Below are 21,276 nucleotides of genomic sequence, written 5' to 3' on the forward strand. Positions count from 1 at the left end.
AATTACATATCATATATACACACATGAGATTTAAAAATTAACCAGCTGTGAAGTTCCAAGCTGGAGGGGAAAAAAGGCATAAGTAAGCTAAATAAAAACATCCTCAAACATGGATGAAGGAGAAACTGCACCTGACAAAAATAACGTGCTAAATCTCTTTTTTAAAATAAGCATTTAGCTGTAGTACTTTACTACTAGTCTTGAAAAGCTATAGGATTTCAGGAAACATATGGGATCAAGATTGTTACTTTAAAGAGGACTACTTTGAAAAAATGGCACTTGGAATTTTAATGTTGGTAATAATTACAAGGAAAATAAAATACATGAACCAAACACTCACCTGTTAAGCTACTGAGTGTCAGCTTCCGGCGACCCATTCTTTCAACAAGCCAGACTCCCACAAGAGTGAAAATGAAGTTGATAAACGCTGTCAGTGCAGCCAGCCAGATTGCAAGCCTGTCATCTTCAACTCCTGACATCTGCAAAATGGTAGCACTGTAGTACCTGTGAGTGAAAGGAGAGACAAATACAAACATCACTGATTTCAATTTGGCTCATGTTATAGTTTCTCATTTTAAATCCAAAAAGCTCATAACAAATATCATGTGACGTCCTGCATAATGCAGCTGCAGACTAATACCCAATTATCATGGGAAATCAGGAATAACCAAGGCATAAATTTTGTCTGACTAAAGTTTTTACTGGAGGCCATCAAGAGATGAAATTACCATTCTCTTGGCTGTTTATATTTTCAATGGTCAATCACATTCTGTTAGAAATGGGGTTTGCATTTTTAATTTCAATGCATCTGGCTTTCAAAGCTGTTGTTTTGTGTCTTTATCTTTTTCTGCCGAAAAACATGGAAGTTTAGTATTTTGTGTATTATCTAGAGAAAGACAGCTCAAAAATCAAATACATTTTCTCTCCCATTAAAGGTAAAAAAGAACTAATCTATGGCATCCAACATGTTGCAAGTGACACTTATAACCTCCTGGTTTTAGACTTTGCAGTTTCATTTCACTGCCACTGAAGCACCCAAAACGTCTTCTTTCATAATTTTGTCTTAACCAGAATACAATTGCTTTGAAATGCCTTAACCTTAACTCCCCATTGCAGGGGTGTGAATCTGCACCCAGCAGGAGCATTTGATAGAATCCTCTGCTTCTCTATAAAAGAAATCAACTGTTCCACACAAACACGAACTCATAAATAAATCATCTGAGCAAAATGAAAGGGAAGGAAAAGGAAGCCTTCTAACATTCACAGAGATCAACACAGATGTTGTGCCTATGTTCTCAGTGAAAGCTAAATAAACTTTCAAGAAAACCCAAGTAATTTTGTTCATGCTGTAGAAACACTTTACATCTTATTCTATTAATTTGTGCTGACTGAAATACTGAATATTCAAGCCCCCAAATATCTAGCAGTCTAAGGCTGCAGCACAGTAAAATAACCATCAAAAACGTTGAAGCTCAATTATTTATTTTTTTTTAACCCCCCTGGTCAAAATGCAGCTTGCTTTAAATGTCCACTTGTGGTTTTAATACCCAGAAATTCCTGTGGTCCACATTCTAAGCATAAACCACTTTTCATTTCAGTGAAGACTTGGCAAAAGTTCCAGTCACCAAAACCATCCAGTCCCTGACCTCCCAATACATCTCCCTTTTCTTACGGACATTTAATTCCACCAGATAAGGCTTCAGGAACCCAGTTTTAACTCCAAACCCAGTTCTACTGGGAAGTCAGAAATTGCCATTTGTCAGCAGCAATGTATGGCATACTGATTCTGTATGATTAAACAAGTAAAAAATAGAGAATCACATAAAAGTATGCAGATGTATACTGCCTGATGTATATAAACAAGCACCTTCTGCCCACAACATTCCCTCTGGTTGCTTATTGCAGTCACTGGTTATATATTCTCAACTTCAAGCTTACTGTTTATCCATACATAAGCAACATATTTAATTTTAATGGAAAACAGGCCAGGGAAATTTAGATTCTGCAGAGCCAAATGCCAAGCTTCCCAAGTCTAGGTGGTAAGCAATGTTCATATTTATTATGGCACGGTAATCTAACTTTAAACATTTGAAAGAATACTTTCACAGATGATAAATACTAAATACATTTTCTAATGTTTATGGATTTTAGAATGTTCATTTTTCTACCAACATATGCAGCCCAAACGGCCTCATAATGTCTAATTTCTAATTTCTTCCTGACAAGGAAAAAGCCTAGGTGGCAGAAAAAGGCCAGGCAGTGATATTACAACTGCAGTGATCACTGCAGCTTCTGGAGGGAATGCCATTTCAGTGACCAAATTGTACAGTCCTGGCATATTTTCTAAAACGTAAAGAAAATTACAAATATACATGCATATCATTAGAATTGTTAAGCAAGTACTGTATGTTAGAAAGCAAATGAACACAGACAATTCCAAAGCCACACAAAGGAAATGAGTTGGATATACTCCAAAAGATTTTAATATTGCTAATTTACAGGGATATCAAATTTGAGAAGTTTTTCAATCAAGGGTTGCTGTATATTAAAAAAACCCAATAACCTGAAAGATTTTCACATTCAAGAATCCTCAGACTAATTCTTTTGACTACCTACTGAAAATATACCATGTTGGAGGAAACTAAGCACTCTCGAACATTTTCCTCCCTCTTCTTTAAAACAACAGTATTTTTTAAAAGCAACATCCAATGTTTAAAGTAAAGGAGAATTTCCCACTTCAAGCGGGTCTTCCAGATGCATCCTGGGTTCCCAGGTTAGTTTATTTGGCAGTAGAGAAGCAGCAGGTTTGAATTAAAAAAAAAATAATTGCCAGTAAGCTGCCATCACAACTTTGATTGCCCTCATCTTTCACAAGAAGTTGTTCCAGGCTCTCTGTTATATCAAGTCTACTCCAGTAAAGTTTCAGCCTAAAGATGTCAGCCTTTTCTGGACAGAATCTGCAATTCTTGTGAAATCAATGAATAAAACTAAGTAACCTTACAACATCTTGAAAACATTTAAATTTTTGCATTTTTGCTATTAAGAAAACAAAAGAAGAGTACTTTGGAAGTGCTTTGCAAGGGTTTGTTGACATTTTCTAGCACAATACTTTGGAAATCACTGTCCAGCTATTCAAACTACTCAGTCCCAGAAAATCATCCCTAGAGATAATGAAATCCTTTCTCTTTTTTTTTTTTCCTCAATGCAACTGAAATAATACAAAGTGAAATTGAAAGTGGTGCAATAGCCAAGAAGCAAAGGATTAAACATGGAAGAAAACCACAAATGTTGGCAATTTGGACAGATTTACATGCCTTTCCTTTCGTTCTATCAGTTTATTACATGCCGAAGTACTGCAAATGAAAATAAGGCAGGAAGAAGTTGATATATCTTGAAGGAGTCAAAGACAGCAGATGTTCCAGGTGTTGAGGCTTTATAACAGGAGGGATGCTATGGCCCAGCTAAGCATGATATGAAGCCTGGGGATAGGAAAAAAGGCACACTGGCAAGGTGCTGTAGAAGTAGCAAAGTAAAAATATCCCTTGGTTAGACTTATGTGAAATATGGACTGCAGAACAATATAGCAGCATCTGGTGATATAACTCCAGTGCTGGATAATGTCGTTCAACTTCCCAGCTTCACTTTCTGCACATCACAGCAATCAGGGAGATGTGACAGTTTCCACTTGCATAGGTTGCATTCAGAACAACCAGGGATACCAGTCTGAAGATCTGGGCAGTTACTCTGCTGCTTCCCCACCTACATCTACAATTGTTTCTGCCTAATCTTTTACCTTGCTTTTTAGCCCCTGCTGCCTGGGCAGGTAGATTGGACCAGATGACCTCTGGAGGTCCCTTCCAACCTCAACCAGTCTGTAATTTTGTGAAACTTGATCACCTCCCTTAATGAATTCCTATAACATAAAGTAGTAAGTTTAATATAAACACTAGCATTATGAAATACGTGAGCACAGATCTACTTTTCAATAGGAATTGCCTTTGCCAGACAAAACTTTGTTGATGCTGAATATCCATTGGCTACAGCTAATGAAAATGTAAAGTCCTAACAATGTAAGGACTAACTGCTATATAGATCACAAAAACTGTAAATATCCATTTTGTCACTATGATTCAGCTTCAGTCCCAGGACTGTCACATTAGTCAGTTTAGATATAGTCTTCAGATTTCTTAAAAAATTAAAACTTTAAAATATCAACAGCTAAATTGAAGAAGGAAGTATCAAACAAACAACCTCAACCACCCTTTGGACTTTCAAGCCTATATAGTGACACATAGGGCAAACTTGTCCAGCCAAATTAGTTCTGCCAGGTGTTATGCGAAGCCCTCCCAATCTTTGCTCTCCTCTGACCACACTCCATTGTAAACATTCAAGTTATCTTTTCACTTACTTAACTTTTGAGAATTATAGACATCACCCAAACCAACATGATTATCTTATCTCAAGATTCTGCTCTGCATAAGACTCTCTCACTTCCAGTCTCTCCTGCAGGATACTCCACTGTTCTTTAAAACAGTAAGTTGCTATGTTTCAAAAATATTAGTAAACCTGGTTCCATCTTCTCCATTTAAAAATCACAGAGCATGCAAACAATGATATTTACATAAAACAATGCTGTGTATTTAAATATATATGACTCCCTACAAAATTATATACACACACAAACTTTGTAGCTAACATCATTCTGTTAAACCGAAGCCCACCAATTCATACCAGACTCTGCTGCTTTAAAGGACTCCAATTTAAGACCAACAGTTGAATATTATTTCCCATGCTTCTACTTTTGAAGTCTTCAAGAGCTCTCTAAGGAAAAAGGTTGCTATATCACCCCAAAGAGATACTGGATTTTTCAAAATGAGTGCCTGGGAGGAAACATGGGGGACTGCCACTGTACACTAACCTACTGTAATTATACCATCAAATCCTCCACCTAGCAGTAATGATACATATTGTGTTACAAATGCTTTCAGCACAGAATGAAATGACATAGCGAATGCTGTTTATTGCAATCAGTATATTTTGATACCAAAAAATGCTCAGCATATGGTACTGTCTGACAGATAACTGTACAACTAACAAGTTCTGTGATTCACCACATTATCCACATGCAAGGTACATGAAGAGGTCTTAAGGATTATAGTTTAATTATATTTAGAAAATACAGGATTTTATTTAGTTTTCAGAGAGATGAAATTTTATATTTGTTAACCAAAGGTAGTGTACCAGTATCTGACAAAGGACTGAAAGTACCTTTAAAGGCTTAAGATCACCAGGATACACAAAGGAATTCACTTCCCTAAATTAATGGGATACTCATAGAATCATAGAATCATTCTGGCTGAAATAAAACCTTTAAGATCATCAAGTGCAACTCCATTCACCACCACTGTTTGGGTTTGGCCATCCATCCAGTTTTTCATGCAATGAATCATCCACTCATCCAACCCACAGGCACCCAGTTTCTCTGGGAGTATGCTGTGGGAAGCAGTGTCAAAGGCTTTACTAAAGTCCAGGTAAAGAACATCCACAGCGTTTCCTTCTATCACCTTGTCATAGAAGGAGATCAGGTTCATCAAGCATGGCCTGTCCTTCATCAGCCCAATAGTGATTTATTAATGTTTTTCTATTTTTCTGCTCACAATCTGTAACTAAATTTTAAAGGAATAGCCTAAAACCACCACACTACATAAGTCTTTAACAAAGTGCCCTGTGAATTCGAGGACAGAACCCAGTAGTTAACTCCACCGAATAAGTAGGCTGAATTTAACTAGCAGGTTAAACTGAGGAGTAGCAGACAGTGCTGGATCTGGTCTGTAGTTTGGAGAAGAGGAGACTGAGGGTTGACCTCATTAATGATTATAAACATGTGAAAAGCAAGTGTCAGGAGGAGGGAGCCAGGCTCTGTTGTGGTGTCCAGTGACAGGACAAGGGGCAACAGGTACAAGCTGGAGCAGAGGAGGTTCAATGTGAACATAAGGAAAAATATTTTCATTGTGAGGGTGACAGAGCACTGGAACAGGCTGTCCAGAGAGGTCGTGGAGTCTCCTTCTCTGCAGACATTCAAAACTTGCCTGGACGTGTTCCTGTGTGACCTGTTCTAAGTGATCCTGCTCTGGCATGGGGGTTGGACTAGATTCATAGATTCACAGAATACCAGGTTGGAAGGGACCTTCCCAGCCTTTCAGGTTATGAAAATGAAGATCTTTTGATGTTGCTTTCAGCACCCAACATTCTGTGGTTCTGTAAATTAAATAAAAGCACTGGCAGGAACACAGCCTTGACCATCCTCCTCCTATTCCCAAAACAGAGACGCAGTTTCCAGCACAGAACAAATAGGTGGGAGTTTGTAACGCCTATATGCCTAGCAGTGCAAGAAAAAGAAATGTCAGCTTTTTCACCTTGTCTTTGGTGTCATCACTCAATACAGAAGTGTTTAACTCTTCAACAGAACCTTTATGAAAGAAGATCACCACCATCATCTCTATTTTACAAATGGAGACCACTGAAACTTTTGGGACCAGAAGGAAGACAGATGACTATTTCAATTATCCACCACCGCTACCTGCACCAGAATAATGACACTCCAGAGTCTCACTGCAGGTAAGTGGGCTCTGCAAATTTGTAAGGGAAATTAGCTGGGGAAAGAAAATCCCTAGATGTTTCACAAAATAGACCTTGTTCAGTTATTCATTTATGCAGAAAATTTTAGTTTAATATTCCAGGGTGTTTTAATGGTGAAAGCACTAATGCCTGCCATAAGCTGACTGGGATCAAAAAAAAAAATCAAAATTCATTAAAAATCAGTAGACTTGCTAAATGTACATAGTACTAAAAAAATAAAAATAATAATTGAACTAGCCCCTTTGTTTAGGCCAAGGCCAGAAGCTAAGAGCCTATGTATACCATAGTCTTACTAAAAGAACCAGGAGATAGCAAACTGGGAGTAATGGGATCTCCAAAGGTAATTCAAAAAATAAAAAAGGAAATAAATTGGCTTCTGTCTTTTATTTGAATCCAGTTCATGGATGCTTTCTGAAGAAAGAGTAAGTGTCTGTGCTAAATCTTTATCTCTCGGGAAAAGAATACACTACTTCTAATTTTTGCTTACGAATAATAGAAACATATCATCACAATTTAAACCCCTGCCTTTTTATCCACTGTGTAGTACCTGAAGGGAATCATGCTAAATGTCCCAGACTTGCTTTCTAGGCAGGCAGAAGGAAAACTAAATGTTAATAAATGGACTGTGAAGTGTTTTTTAAAAAGTAATTTCAGTTTTCCCTACAGGATCTGATCTTTCAGCCATTATCCAATTAAGAAAAAAAGGATTTCTTTCATATGCAGCAAGGCAAAGTGTTACTCAGTTTGCACAGCACTTATTATCAGATAGTGCATTTTCAAAATATCGCACCTCTAGTTATTTCTTTCACTCCAGTGGGGTCAGATTACCCACATATGTTTTCTGGAGCTTTATACAGGACAGCTTTGAGTAACCCTGACAGTGGAGCTTCCTGTGGCAGCCATTTCACTTTGTTAGACAGCAATGAAAGAATTGCCTAAAGGTACTGTACTGTCAGCTACCACAGGAGTTTCTGAGCTTTGTTTGCATTTTTTCTCATTATAAACATATGACAAATACATATTCATTTAGAATAATAACATCAATATACACAAATGGAAACTACACACAAATGTCTGTGTAGAAATAGTCCTTTCTATGGCCAAGATACATGACTCAATACTGAGAGCATTAGTCCCACTGTTCCCCTTAGCAATAAAGTCATTCATACATGGATCTTGTACAGGGACACAAGCATTGCACAACTACTTAGGAGAATGTTGCTAGATTAGATAGGACTAATGGCTTACAAACTATTTCTCTAACATTTTTTGCCAGTTCTTCCAAGACCATGGCACTGTAGCATGCACCAGAGACAATACTGCATCTGCACAGAGCAGACAGGTTTTTATGTACTTTATGTAGAATACATGTTAAAGAAATTAATCTTACAGCCACGAAGTTGTAGAGCTCTAATTTGGGCTTTGATGGTGTAATGAAATATGACACAATCTTCACAACTCTTTACAGATTCACAGATGGCATCAGGTTGAAAGAAACCCACAAAAGTCACCTTGTCCTTGTCCAACCCCACTGCAGTAAACAGAGGCTAGCTCTGAGACTAGTGACCACATTTCTTACCATTTACTCTGGTACTGATTCCTGATTTCTGCTCACTTATCGCCATGCTCAGACCAGTTCCTGACCCTTTTGCTCCCTCCCAGAAGCTCTATCAGGTTCCTGCTTTCTTATCATCCTACCATTTCACTCCTTGTACATAGTAGATTGTTTCTGCCACCTCCTAATTTCTGAATGCTATTCACTTAACTTAAAAAAAAAAAGTTACTAAAAACCCACATGACCCCAAACAACAACAAAACCCAACCAACAAAAAAAAAAGGCAACAAAAAAAGCAACAAACCTCAAACTTCTCCTTCACTCCTTCAATTCTTGTATTTTAAAGTAAAGATACTTTATGAAATCTCAGCAGACACACAGAGGAACACACGTCCATGAACTTCATTTCCATGAACTCACATTGCCTTAGTTTCCTAAATAATTTCACTCACAGACAACATACAATTATGAAGCTAAATGTGTACAGAACTTTAAATGTTCATAGAAAACCCAAACCAAGTTTGTACATGTCTTAAACCTGTAAGTATCTCACTAAAACCTCAGTCTTCCGTATGAAGAATTTTATTTCCATAATGCAATCACACAAATTATCAAAATAATTTGTCCCTGGCATAAAAAATAATTAATATTCCAGTGACACTACAAGTATTCATTCACATGTGAAATGTGAATAATACTCTATCATTTCCAATTTTCGTTAGAAGATGTTGCATTAATAATGTTTCTCTTACACAGCTTAGCATTTTTAGAGCACCCATGAGACCAAGTGCAATGAATTCTTACTAAGAATCCAATGAATTGAACTAAAATAATGAATTGGTCATTGCGGTGTCTCCTGATCACCAAGAAAAATGTAACTTTGTGGCTATGAAGCTATTTATTTAAGATACTTGTTGATCTTACAATACAGATTTGTTAAGAACTTTTAAATCTGAGTTGTGCCTGTTTTGTAGAAACCAATCATTAATTGCTGTATCAAACCTCCTTTCTTAGTGTCAATTGGAAAACTGAGAAAGCCTGGAACATTGTTCCTGTTTGTCACAGTGTCCCAATGGCCAAAGCCAAGTGGCCAGAGACAACACTGTTTTTAAGATCAGAGCAGCTAGAAAGCTCAAAACCAACACAAAGTCCTCTACTCTCTTATAGGCTTTGGGTTTCTTTGAATCAGGTTTCAAAGACTTGTACAACATCTTCCCCTGCTCTGGAAGAACAAGTGTCAGGCCAGACAATGGGTTGCAACTCTGAAAAGGTAAGAGGATGCACAAAAGGAAAAAGACTATTTTAACCAAGAGTTAGGCTGAGATGACTGTCAAGTGATTCCAGCAATGAAAACAAAACCAAACAAACAGAAAAAAAAAACCCAAACAACACAATACCAGAATATACTCCAGAATCATAGATTCTATGCTAGGACAGAAGAAATTACAAAGTCAACAGTTAACAACACAGTGAGGAAAAACTCATTTGTAAATTAAGTGAGGTTAACAAAGGCCCTGGAATAAATGGTGGAAGCCTTCTTTAAGAATGTAGTAGTAAATATACATTCTTGTCTCATTCTGAATTAGTCTATTACAGCATCACACTAAAAAAAAGTAATTTTTTTTTTTCTGTTGGCACCAATCTCACAGTCATTCAGGGAAAACTCCACAATGAGCAATGAGGAATAACACCATGCATATATGTATGTGAATACATCATAGCTGCAGTCACTATTGGGCACAATGCCCTTACTAGTAACAATTTCAAGCATATGTCCCAGATAATTAAAAAAAATATAAAGTACTTCTGGGAAATAACTGGCACAAAAGTCTTCCCTGGGCTCAAATGCACAGATGCACCCATATTCTCAAGAGTCATTTCAGGACTGTTTGGAAAACAAACCAAAAAGAGTAATTCTGGAGTGATGCCATCTGAGCCCATTATTTGTGGTGGCAGACAAGATCTTTTTTTAGAGTACTGGTTTGGGCAAAAACGTCCCAGGCTGACAATCTCAATGGACCACTCTAAATCTGCAGCCAGGAATTTTTGTTATTAGATGCTTCTGGCACCAAATACCAAGAAATAGCAACTATTAAGTGTCCTTTAAATTCATGCCATTCATTTGTGGTACTTTAATTGAGATTTCTAAATCAAGTATCAGTTTTACTATTCATACAACCAAATACTACCCTTGCAATGTATTTCAGATAGTGTACATGCAGCCTATATACACTGCATATAGGCCATATTTCAACAGACTAAGAAAGCAAAATTAATTGTACAGCAAACATAAATACATGTAGTCTGAATATCAATTTAGCAGTGTCTGCTTCTATTACACACAGTCTTTTTCACTGCCTTTCATCTCACCTATTCCAGCAGAGAAAGGAAAAAATCATGGCAGATCCATTACATTCCTTATAGTTGTATAACCAATGTACACAGATTTCCCCCCCCCCCCCCCCCCCATGTTCAGGATGGGTAAAACCATAGAAGCAATGTTAACATAATATATAAATGACAATCAAAAAAACAAAGGGTTTGATTTCTGCTGCTTTTGAAATTTACTTTTCAACAGTACAATTTTTCTGAACAGTCTACTATCTTGCCTCTTGCTACAAAGTGACCTGCAAGCCTCCTAAGCATGGGTTTCCATTTTTCTCCCAATAAACAAAGCATCAGTCTCAAGTTTTGGTGCTTCAACCTGAGATTCTCAAGTTAGACCTCTGTTTACTGACATTGTCTCACTCTGTGCTCTGAATACATACTATGGAGATGCTCTGGTTACAGCACAGGTGAGAAAAACTGGATTCTATTTCCCAGTCCAAAAAGTTTAATCAAAAAATGTAGCATCATCAGGAAGGAAAACCTAGAACAAGTTTTTAGCACCAAATCTAAAGAATCACGTGCACAAACTGAGCTTCTTCCAACAACTGTGCTTCCCCTGGTGTGCTGGGTGCCCAAATTACCAATTCCTAAAGCACCTTAAAGTGACTCTTCTGCCATTTCTTGAGAAAAACCTTCTATTAAGTTGGACACATCGCTCTAAAAGCAGATTCATGGATGAAGATGCAAGAGGCCAGGTATCACCCTGCTCTAGAGGGAACTACTTCTCCCCTTGCCACTTCCTATAGCATGGGTTCATGGTCCTCTGGTCAAATTGCTCACCTTTTTAAGAGCCTTTCAAAGACACCTCAGTCCACTCATCTCCTTTGTGAAGACCTTAAGAACTATACTTGAGGAAACTGAATATACTCAACTCTCCGTGGATTTAGCTCTTAACTTGTATTTTCTTAATTGTTAGGTGGGTGAAATTATGTTTCAGCACTGCTTTGAAGGTTGTGACTTCTGCACCAGTTGCCATTCACAAACACTAAATAGAATTATCATGACTCTTGGGATGCAATGAGAAACTTAAAGCAGCTACAAACAGACCTCCAGCAGAGCACTGCAATATGGTTCTAATGTAGTGTGAAAAATAAAACTGTACTTAGAAAAGCAGCGAATGGCTATTTTGGGAATGTATGTTTCAACAAACCCTGCACAATGAAAACAAACCAATGTGTTGGGAATGTGCTACCTATTTAAAAGTACAAACACATTGTTCTTTTCTTCAATACAAAATGTTGCTATTAATTACAACATCAAAATGATTAGAGCTATCTAAAACACTATGAAGACTAATGTAATAAGGGGTTAAAAGAGAATGTAAAAGAGCTAGATTTTCTATAGTACAGAATAGTAGCCTTTTCATCTATGAAACATGTTAGGCAATGGATTTTTTTCAATAATCTTTGGAGTGTTATACACTGTATGCTTCTATTTGAGAGGGAAATTCTGTCCTCAATTTATATAGACCATTTTTAAAATGTTCTTATATATGACTCGATCACACAGGAGAGGACTTACTATTTATACCATATATACATTACAATACAGATGTTCATGGCACTGTTTACTGCTATATGTTATGTAAAATATTTACATAAACTTTGAATTAAAAATTCAGTGAAGCTGCTAGAAAATATATATAAAACTAAATTTAAAATAGAATTACATGAAAATTTCTAACACACTCATTCAATAGCTAAATAAATATTCTATGACAGATATTTTTAAGAGTCCCCTTTGAAACGACACTTTAACTTGTCTCTTACTTGTGAACATCTAGTAGAGGACAGATACAGGATGGTCTTTGTGTTTGGCTGCTTCAAAGAAATACTTCCCATATATGCTCTCTGTTTTCCTGTGTTGCCTCTGGGTAAAGATCCCTTTCATGTTTATCATTTCCTTGTTGCAACTAATTAAGCTGCTAAATTTTAAATCCCTGCCTGGCAGCTTACACTATTCAGACCAATTATTCTACCTACAAGGACAGCCTGACTACATACAATTTATGTTCTCTGTCCTTCAGAGTTCACCATGTCAACTCAAGGCCAAGATCAAAAATACAAATTTTAATCTCTGTTCTATGACTTTGTAGCCTTGGAGATGTCAATTCATTTCTCTGTATTTGTTCCTCCTCTGCAGACGTTTTTAAAACATCTTTTCCACACTTCCATGAGAAGATTCATGTGTGGATAATAAATGAAAACAATTGGAAAAGAGAAAGGAAAAACAAAGGTAGCTGTTGTTCAGTCCTCCAAATGCTCACCAGAAGTACCCAACAGAGGTCTGTATTAGAGCTTAGGAATATGCCCTATAGAACCAGAGATCCTGAAAAGAGGCATGTGAAGAGCAAGGTTGCTCTTCAGGGCAAAGAAGATGAAAGCTGGGTCTTTCCCTTAAATTGTTATGAGGCTAAAATTGTCTTCCATTACCTTTCAGACACCAATAAGAGTAGTCTCAAGATGATCTTTCACTCTTTTACCTTTTACATATTAAGGAGTGCACTAGTGCTGTAGGAAATATTTCACAGAATCACAGAATTGCCTAGTTCCCCGTCACATAATTTTTGCTTAGACCTTTACTTATCTGATAATTAAGCAATCCCAGTTATTCCTGAATTAACAATGAACTAAATTTTTTTGATGTGAAAAACTTTCCAGATAAATGAAAATGTCGACATATTTTTGTTCCAGCAAAACCACTTAGTTGTTGAAAGAATAATACATACAACTGGTCTACAGCTTGGGTTTTATTTGTTAAATCAATGCATTGTATCCTAGTTCTCCTATTTCACCTTATCCAATTGTTCTCCACACTTTAATTAAGTTTTCTTTATCTCCTTGCACTCCTTCTGTATTCAGCTAGAACTCTATTGTATTTTTAAACTGCAGTCTCTTGAAACAAGAGCTGTACTTCCGATCTAGATTTCTATACCACCCAGCACAGCACTATCCTGCTGTACAAACAAGCCCTTAAAGAGCAACCGTAATATGTTTCTTTTGGCTTGAGGCTGGCTACCACATAGTTGCCTGGTCTTCCTACTATTTAATGAAACAATTCTGTCTTTCCCTGAATTTATGCCAACTCTTCCAAGACTTCTAGTAAATGACACACCAGCTATTGCTATTTTTCTTCTTCTTTTTTCATTTTTATGTATCAAGTATGTAAAATAGCAGAATGGATACAGAAAACCAGAAAAGACAAACATTCAAATTCATGGAACCCAAGGAAAGAAAAGCTGATTCACTGCACTGTGAACAATGATGAACGAAGATGACTATGCCAACACCATATTCATAGAATGAAATGTGTTTCACACAGAAATTCTGTTTCATACACATTTTTCATCCGTTAGTCACACTCAGTAGGTAAAAACAGATCTACACATGGTTTTTTTAGAACAAACTGTTTCAGGGCTTGATGTTAATAATTGCCATGAATTGAGTTGAATCTGATGGTGGTATTCAGTACCATGCTGCCATCATGCAAGCTTCAAAATTAAAGTGCTGGCTGGAGCAAAGTAATACGGGGCTTGAGGTTTCTTGTTTCCAGTTGCTGCTTTTGGGTTCTGGGGTATTGGGGTGCTGTTTTCTGCTGGGAAAGTTGTGGGTAAGGGGAGTGAGGGGAGGTCATTAGCTTCTGCTGCTGCTTCTGTATTTTATTGTGCTTTTCTGCAAATAGGCTAAGGTAATTGTGCATTGTACCATCTCATGTCTTGTAAAGCTCTTTATCTCAACCCAGGGGGACTTTTTTTGTGTTACTTTCCCTCTCGTCTGTGTGTGTGGGAGAAAGGTTTATGAGAGGCCCTTCATATTTAGTGTCCCAATGTGCACCTTGAAAGCATCTGTCTCAACTAAGTCGATTGTGGCAGAAGTCAAAAGGGTTGAGATAATGAGAACCAAGATAACAAGAGAATTCAATTCAGGCTTGAGGCTTATTAGGAAAGTTTTATATATCTTTTTTTTTTTGTTTTGTCATTACCCACCTTTGAGTGTTTAGTATGAGTGTTTTAGAAGTACAGTCAGATGGATGCTAATGGATGAGTCACACACAGGGCCAGCCAAACAGTGACTTGCTGACAAAAAAAAAACCTAAACGGTTAGCAAAATGTAGGCTATAAACCAATCCATTACAAATGTGATGATCTATTACTATCTGATACAAAGAAACATTTTTAAAAGATACAACTTCTGTCCTTACTTGTTCTGACTATCTCCCATGCTGACATAAGTTAACAGACAGAACAGCACGCTGAAACTCCACTATTCATCTGAATGCTTTCTCGTACTTCTGCTTGGTTTTCACTACTGACTGCTGTCCTTTTTCTCACTCTTTTTGGCTCTTTATTTAGTCTTAATTTCATCCAGGAATCTATTTATAACAAATCAAGAAAAATATCCAGGATAAACCCAAGTAAGCTCTAAGAGAGACAGAGACTGATTTTTGCAAACCCAAGCTTGTTTGGGAATCCTTGGCAAAAGAAGAACAACACGTGTAAATAAAGTGGAGAGACTCCCCTGTACAGAGGCCATTTTACTGTTCCTCATAGCAGCACTTCCATTAATATCACATCCCTGCAACAACACATTTTATTTCCATAGTTTAACGTGCACACATGTTAACAAACTTCTTGAAATAAAACTTCTGCAAAACTAAGTTGCTATTTATTTTTTTCTGGCTTTACAATGCACATAGTAGACATGCATTCTTTTGCTTAAACTTTTACCTTTTTCTCTCAGTCTGACATCCAGCCTCAGCCCTGGACTCTCCACACTTCTCTACATCATGCAAAACCAGGTCTTCTTATTTTCAATTCTCTGTGAGCACTGAGGCTTCAGCAGGCCCATGGTTCACAAACAGGGAAAAGCCTGGCTCTCTGAGGAAGACTAACTCATTGACCTGCACATGGTTTTAACATTGAGAAGATTGAGGGCACTTTTGCAATTAGTGGCATAATTAGTGTTCTCTGGTAAACAATTCAGAGTATCAGGAGGTTCTAACAGGTGCATAGTATTTAACATAGTTAATCAGAGTAGATGACAGACCAAATCATTGTGATGTCATCATGTCAGAAAGAAGCAAGCACCTCCTCTAACAGTTTCTCAGCAATTTTTATCAGGATTACTTTTGAGAGAAGCCAAAAGGACACGTGCTTTATCCTTGAATGCTGCATCCCCTGAAGGTTACGGTCGACATGATGCTCTTGCTTTAGACTGTTGCTGCCCCTTACCAGACTCAGTGACATTTTCTCTAGACACAAACATTAAGCCAGCTGCCTTTTCATTCAAGTCCTTATCTCAGGCTGGCACTCTGAAATGTGAGTGATCCAACAGTCTGCATTTGATGGAAATAACTGTTGAGCTGGGAGTTGTCAATACTTATTATAAGCATAAACAGACTGGCTTGCAACAGAGAATTGGAGCCTCCTCTTCTGCAGGCTAAGCAACCCCAGCTCCCTCAGTCTTTCCTCATAGGGCTTGTGTTCTAAACCCCTCACCAACTTTGTTGCCCTTCTCTGAACATGTTTCAGCAAGTCAACATCCTTCCTAAACTGAGGGGGCCCAGAACTGGACACAGGACTCAAGGTGTGGCCTAACCAGTGCAGTGTACAGGGGCAGAATGACCTCCCTGCTCCTGTTGGCCACACTGTTCCTGATGCAGGCCAGGATGCCATTGGCCCTCTTGGCCGCCTGGGCACACTGCAGGCTCATGTTCAGCCTACCATTGACCAGTACACCCCCAGGTCCCTTTCTGTCTGGCTGCTCTCCAGCCACTCTGACCCCAGCCTGTAGCACTGCATTGGGTTGCTGTGGCCAATGTGCAGAACCCAGCACTTGGATGTGTTAAATCTCATACCGTTGAATTCTGCCCATCTGTCCAGCCTGTCGAGGTCCCTCTGCAATGAAGCAGATTATGTGCTACATGTTGTTTCACTTTGTTAAGGAAAGCAACTGAATTTCAGTATCATATTTTGCTCCGTGCTCCCTCTTCCACTGCTCTCTCCTCATAACACCTCTGATTTCACATAAGATTCACCCTTATAGAGTGGTTTCTACCTGGCAGTTTCCTTCCACAAATAGAGTTTTTGCTGGGTTTAAATGCCTCTGTACAGCTCAAGCAAGATTGTAATAGGAAACAACTTATTTGTCCTAACTTTAAAACAATATTAAAAATCTTCTTGTTTAAAATCTTGCATATAACCAGAGGCTCATTTAGACAGAATAGCCCATACCTTGAATTTTTAAGACAGCTGACCGAGATGGCTAAACAGTAAAGTCGTGCCATATTGCTGTACTCAATCATTAATTAGTCCAATGAACACTAAACCCCCACTAGATAGGATGAAGTTATGACTCAGAGCAGCAGATGTGATTCTGATCTGAAACCTCCAGGGAGTGTTAGTGACAGTGAATGTAGCAGTCAGACTGAAGAGCAGTGTCACAGGGGAAGAAATTCATGCCATGGAGGAAGAAATTAGTCCTTAAATTACAGTTAATTTGTTCCAGAGTTAATTTGCTGTTTGGAAAGGAAAATGTCTTTTAGAAAACCAGAATAATTCCCCTAAACAAGTAAATTATTTCATCTCTATGAAGAGTATCTAGTTTAGAAATGTATCAGAAAAAATAGTTGCTTATAACCTCATCATAACTGTATTTAACTAGAAAAAAACAAACCAAACCAAAACACTAATGCACAGATCTTAAGACATGCTTGCATCAATAAAAATGTTTAAATGGTATGTCAAATTACCTTCAGTGCTTCTGTACACGACAATTTACTGTGCAGCAAGCATGGAACCACTGTAAGATTGTGCTGTTGGCAAATGAAAAAAACTGATTTAGTGAAAAGATGAGCCACAGATCAGCTTGGATACCACAAGAGAAGATGAAAGAGACTTCAGAGCTGCCCAGGCCAAAGGCAGTCATATGGCTCTAGTCACCCTGCATGACCCTGCACCCACAACTTTAAAAGCTAAAAGACTCAGGGAGACCAAGAACTTTACAGGAGCTGAACTCCAATTTCTTCTAAGCTAAGTGCAGAGTCCTGTACCTGGGAAGGAATAATAAACTGCACTAGTATAGGTTAGGAAGTGATCTGCTAGAGAACAGCCCCATGGAGAAGGACCTGGGTGTCTTGCTGGACAACAAGTTATCCATGGGACAGCAATGTGCCCTGGTGGCCAAGAAGGCCAATGGGATCCTGAGGTGCATTAAGAAGAGTATGTCCAGCAGATTGAGGGAAGTTCTCCTCCCCCTCTACTCTGCCCTAATGAGGACCCACCTAGAATATTACCTCTAATTCTGGGCTCCCCAGTTCAAGAGGGACAAGGATCTACTTGAGAGAGTCCAATGGAGGGCTACAAGGATGATTAAGGGACTGGAGCACTGCCTTATGAGGAAAGGCTGTGACCTGGGGGCTTTTTAGTATGCACAGGAGAAGACTGAGAGGGGATCTAATAAATGTATATAAATGTATGAGGGCTGGGTGTCAAGAAGGAAGGGAGAGCCTCTTTTCACCTGTGCCCTGTGATAGGACAGGGGGCAATGGATGTAAGCTACAGCATGGGAAGTTCCACCTCAACATGAGGACAAACTTCTCTACTGTAAGTGTCCCAGAGCACTGGAACAGGCTCCCCAGAGAGGTTGTGGAGTCACCTTCTCTGGAGACTTTCAAAACCCATCTGGATGCATTCCTGTGCAACCTGTGTTACATTTTATGGTCCTGCTGTGGCAAAGTAGTTGGACTCATGATCTCCAGAGGTCCCTTCCAACCCCTAACATCCTGTGATCAGTTACCTCTGCAAGGAAAAGCCACTGCAGTTGCTCAAGCACAACTGAAGACAGAGTTTGGCAGCAGAATCTTTTGCAGAGATGCTTAAGGAGGTTATGATCAGAACAGAGTTTGCAGAGAGACAAGGAATTAAGCAATATGAGAATTTCTTTATTTTCTAGCTAGCTTAACAAATGCCATAAATCAAAGAATGAAATATAAATACCTGTGAAGACCTGACCAGTATCATGCAGAGCCTATGCTCCAGATCTCAACACAGTCAGTTATATTTGCATATGAACTACAAGAAATTCTGTTTCTGTCTCTGTTCAGAGTTGTGGTAGTATCTGAGTTGATTTGCAACAATGCAACAAGAATAACAAAACATTGTTTTTGCTGTAAGATATAAGCATTTAAAAGATACCCTGAAAAATACAATGAGCTGAGTCTTACTAATTTTGCTTATTCAAAACTCTAATAAAGCATTTAAGATGGACAAGACTGCTGTAATGTAAAACTTTCAAAGTATAAATGTTTCAAAACAATGATTATTTCTCTACTATTGCATTAAACAAAAAATAAAGCAAAATTAATTAGAATGAGTATAAGAGCTGTCCTATGTCACTAGTAAGTCACCACTCCTACATGCAACAGAAAAAACAGCTTGCATCCCATCACTGTAAACAAATTACTTCACAGGCACAGATCACAACCCAAGCCAAAAATTTACACTTGGTTCTCAAATATTAAGATATAGAATATAAAATATCTGAAAATTTCTGGAATGTATGATTTAAAAGGTGTCACCATCAACAAGCATAATTTACACTTCTCATCCTTGAAAGATCCCTTCTCTGCTCCTGTGTGCAAACGGTACAGAGCTGCTGCTGCTTCAGCATAGCGACAAAATTTCTTTTAGTAGTTTGTATCTGACTGAAGTATTAAATCATAGTTACATGCTGTTTCAGATCCTTGTTCTCTCAACCTATTTAGGTTCAGATTCAGGACAGAGAAGGTTTTAAATGATTGCATTTAATGTTACCTGGATCCTTATAGCCCTGGTTGATGATGTGCATATCGGTACTTTTTTCAGTACTTTTACTTGCTTGCCTCTCTCACCAACAAGCAAGGGCAAAATGTATTTATTTATTACACAGAAGGCTTAGTCTTTGTCAGCATTTAATTGTTTTGAATGACCAATTTCATTATTTTGGTACAAAATCTATGTCTTTAGGATGAAAACATGAAGTTGCTAAGTCTAACTGCTCACTTTCTCATCTCCTTTCCCAGTCTACAAACACATGATAAAAATAACATAACTCAATAAGCAGGAACAGGGAGTGGTGTAAAAAAGCCCAAATTGTATTAACTGATTATTTTTGTGGTGTTTCTGTTTCCCTTTCCTGATTTCTAAGAGGGTTCTTTCCCTTTTCTTGTAAAAGAAGGGCTCTCCATTCATAATTCTGGCCAAAATATTCAAGTTTAGGTGAGAAAGAGGCCTTCAGCAAGCAAAGGTTTGAATCAGCAGAACAGTATTTCTCTGCTCTACTTTTCCCTTATGAAATGTAGAGAATAATTAGCCACCTCTACAAAACACATTAAATTGTGCAGATAATAATGTAGTCTCACTCTTTTTTAATTTGTAAAATATGTTTTGGGTGAGTGCAATATGCAAGTGACTATTAGAGGGAAATAAAGTATCACAAAAGGATTTTGCTTTCATGATAAAGTCTCAAAATCACTCTCTGAGGTATTATTACCTCCCATAGACTTGTTAGCACTCCAAGGAAAAAAAGCCTCCAACCATTTTAAGAAGTCACAGGCAAGTCCTCCCCTGTCTGCAGAGGCTTTGACTCAATTCCCATTTCTCTAGGTCTGACACCTGATCTTGGAAGGCACTCCAGGAAATAGCCAGTCCTTCCAAAGATGAGAAGCCAAATGCTGTTTCATTAACCCCTCTTGATATCCTACTCCTTTTCCAGACTCCCCTTATTGCCACTCTTCTCCTCACTGGCCTCACAGGCAGCATTCTTTCTCACTGTACTAAGGAACTGACTCTTCGGTGATTTCTCATTTTCTTTCTGTACTCCATACCACAACTTCCAAAACTGGCTATTTTGACCAGTTTTGCAATAACAAAGTCCAGATTAGCCTTTAGATGTCACTGTGTTTTATTTATGATCCATTTCTGGAGTATTTTCCCTTATGGTAAATCTCTGCATCACACATAACCTTTCAACTTGTTTTCTGGTGTGTCTCAACCACTGTGACACACAGCTGCCTGCAGCAGCTTAACTCTTATTGACACACTGCAAAGAATCCAATTTACAGAACCAGTTCTTACGCCCTTAAAATAAAGGTGAATAAACAGACCTAAAGGGCATCATATCTCTTACTGTACATTTGAATGGGATCAGTAATATATTTCACAAAGTTGCTCATGTTGCTGTATCAGTCAGCATGTAACCAGGTGACCTTTTACACTTTAATTTTGCATCTTTTCAAGACTGATTACATTGCGAGCTTTGAATTGTTTCACATTTATATATTCTTTGTTTTTCATCTAAGGAGACACTTCCTTATTGCCAAGAATACAGTCCAGAATTTGAATAATATATGCCACAAAAATACATTTCCACAAGCAAGCAAATGTATGACACAAACAAAATCCTCTTTCCCTACAACTCTACTGTACAAAACAAACCAAACAACTTTAAATTGGTCACTGATTGGTATCTGATTTCATGATAGGTCTTGAAACTGAAAACCAGCCTTTGCAGAGATAATGGAAATATACACTTCGGTAAAATCATTAAACATTAAAATAACTGCATAAGAAAGGACTTTTTATCAATATTATTAAAAATGTAGCAACACAAGAAAAACTGTTGAGACCAAACTGTGTTCCAGGAACTGTCTAAACA

The 21,276-nt window shown here is 37.9% G+C and overlaps 1 protein-coding gene across 1 annotated transcript in view; it reads right to left on the reverse strand.

Annotated features, from left to right (window-relative positions):
* Positions 1 to 21,276, reverse strand: part of SLC2A13 (solute carrier family 2 member 13) — a 127,833-nt gene that overhangs the window by 32,876 nt on the left and 73,681 nt on the right. The window contains exon 5 of the mRNA XM_054177901.1: positions 341 to 504. Coding sequence (XP_054033876.1) covers positions 341 to 504 — 164 coding nt within the window. The remainder of the gene's footprint in view (positions 1 to 340; positions 505 to 21,276) is intronic.

This window comes from Dryobates pubescens, chromosome Z (genome assembly GCF_014839835.1).
Source record: "Dryobates pubescens isolate bDryPub1 chromosome Z, bDryPub1.pri, whole genome shotgun sequence".
Taxonomy (NCBI): Eukaryota; Metazoa; Chordata; class Aves; order Piciformes; family Picidae; genus Dryobates; species Dryobates pubescens.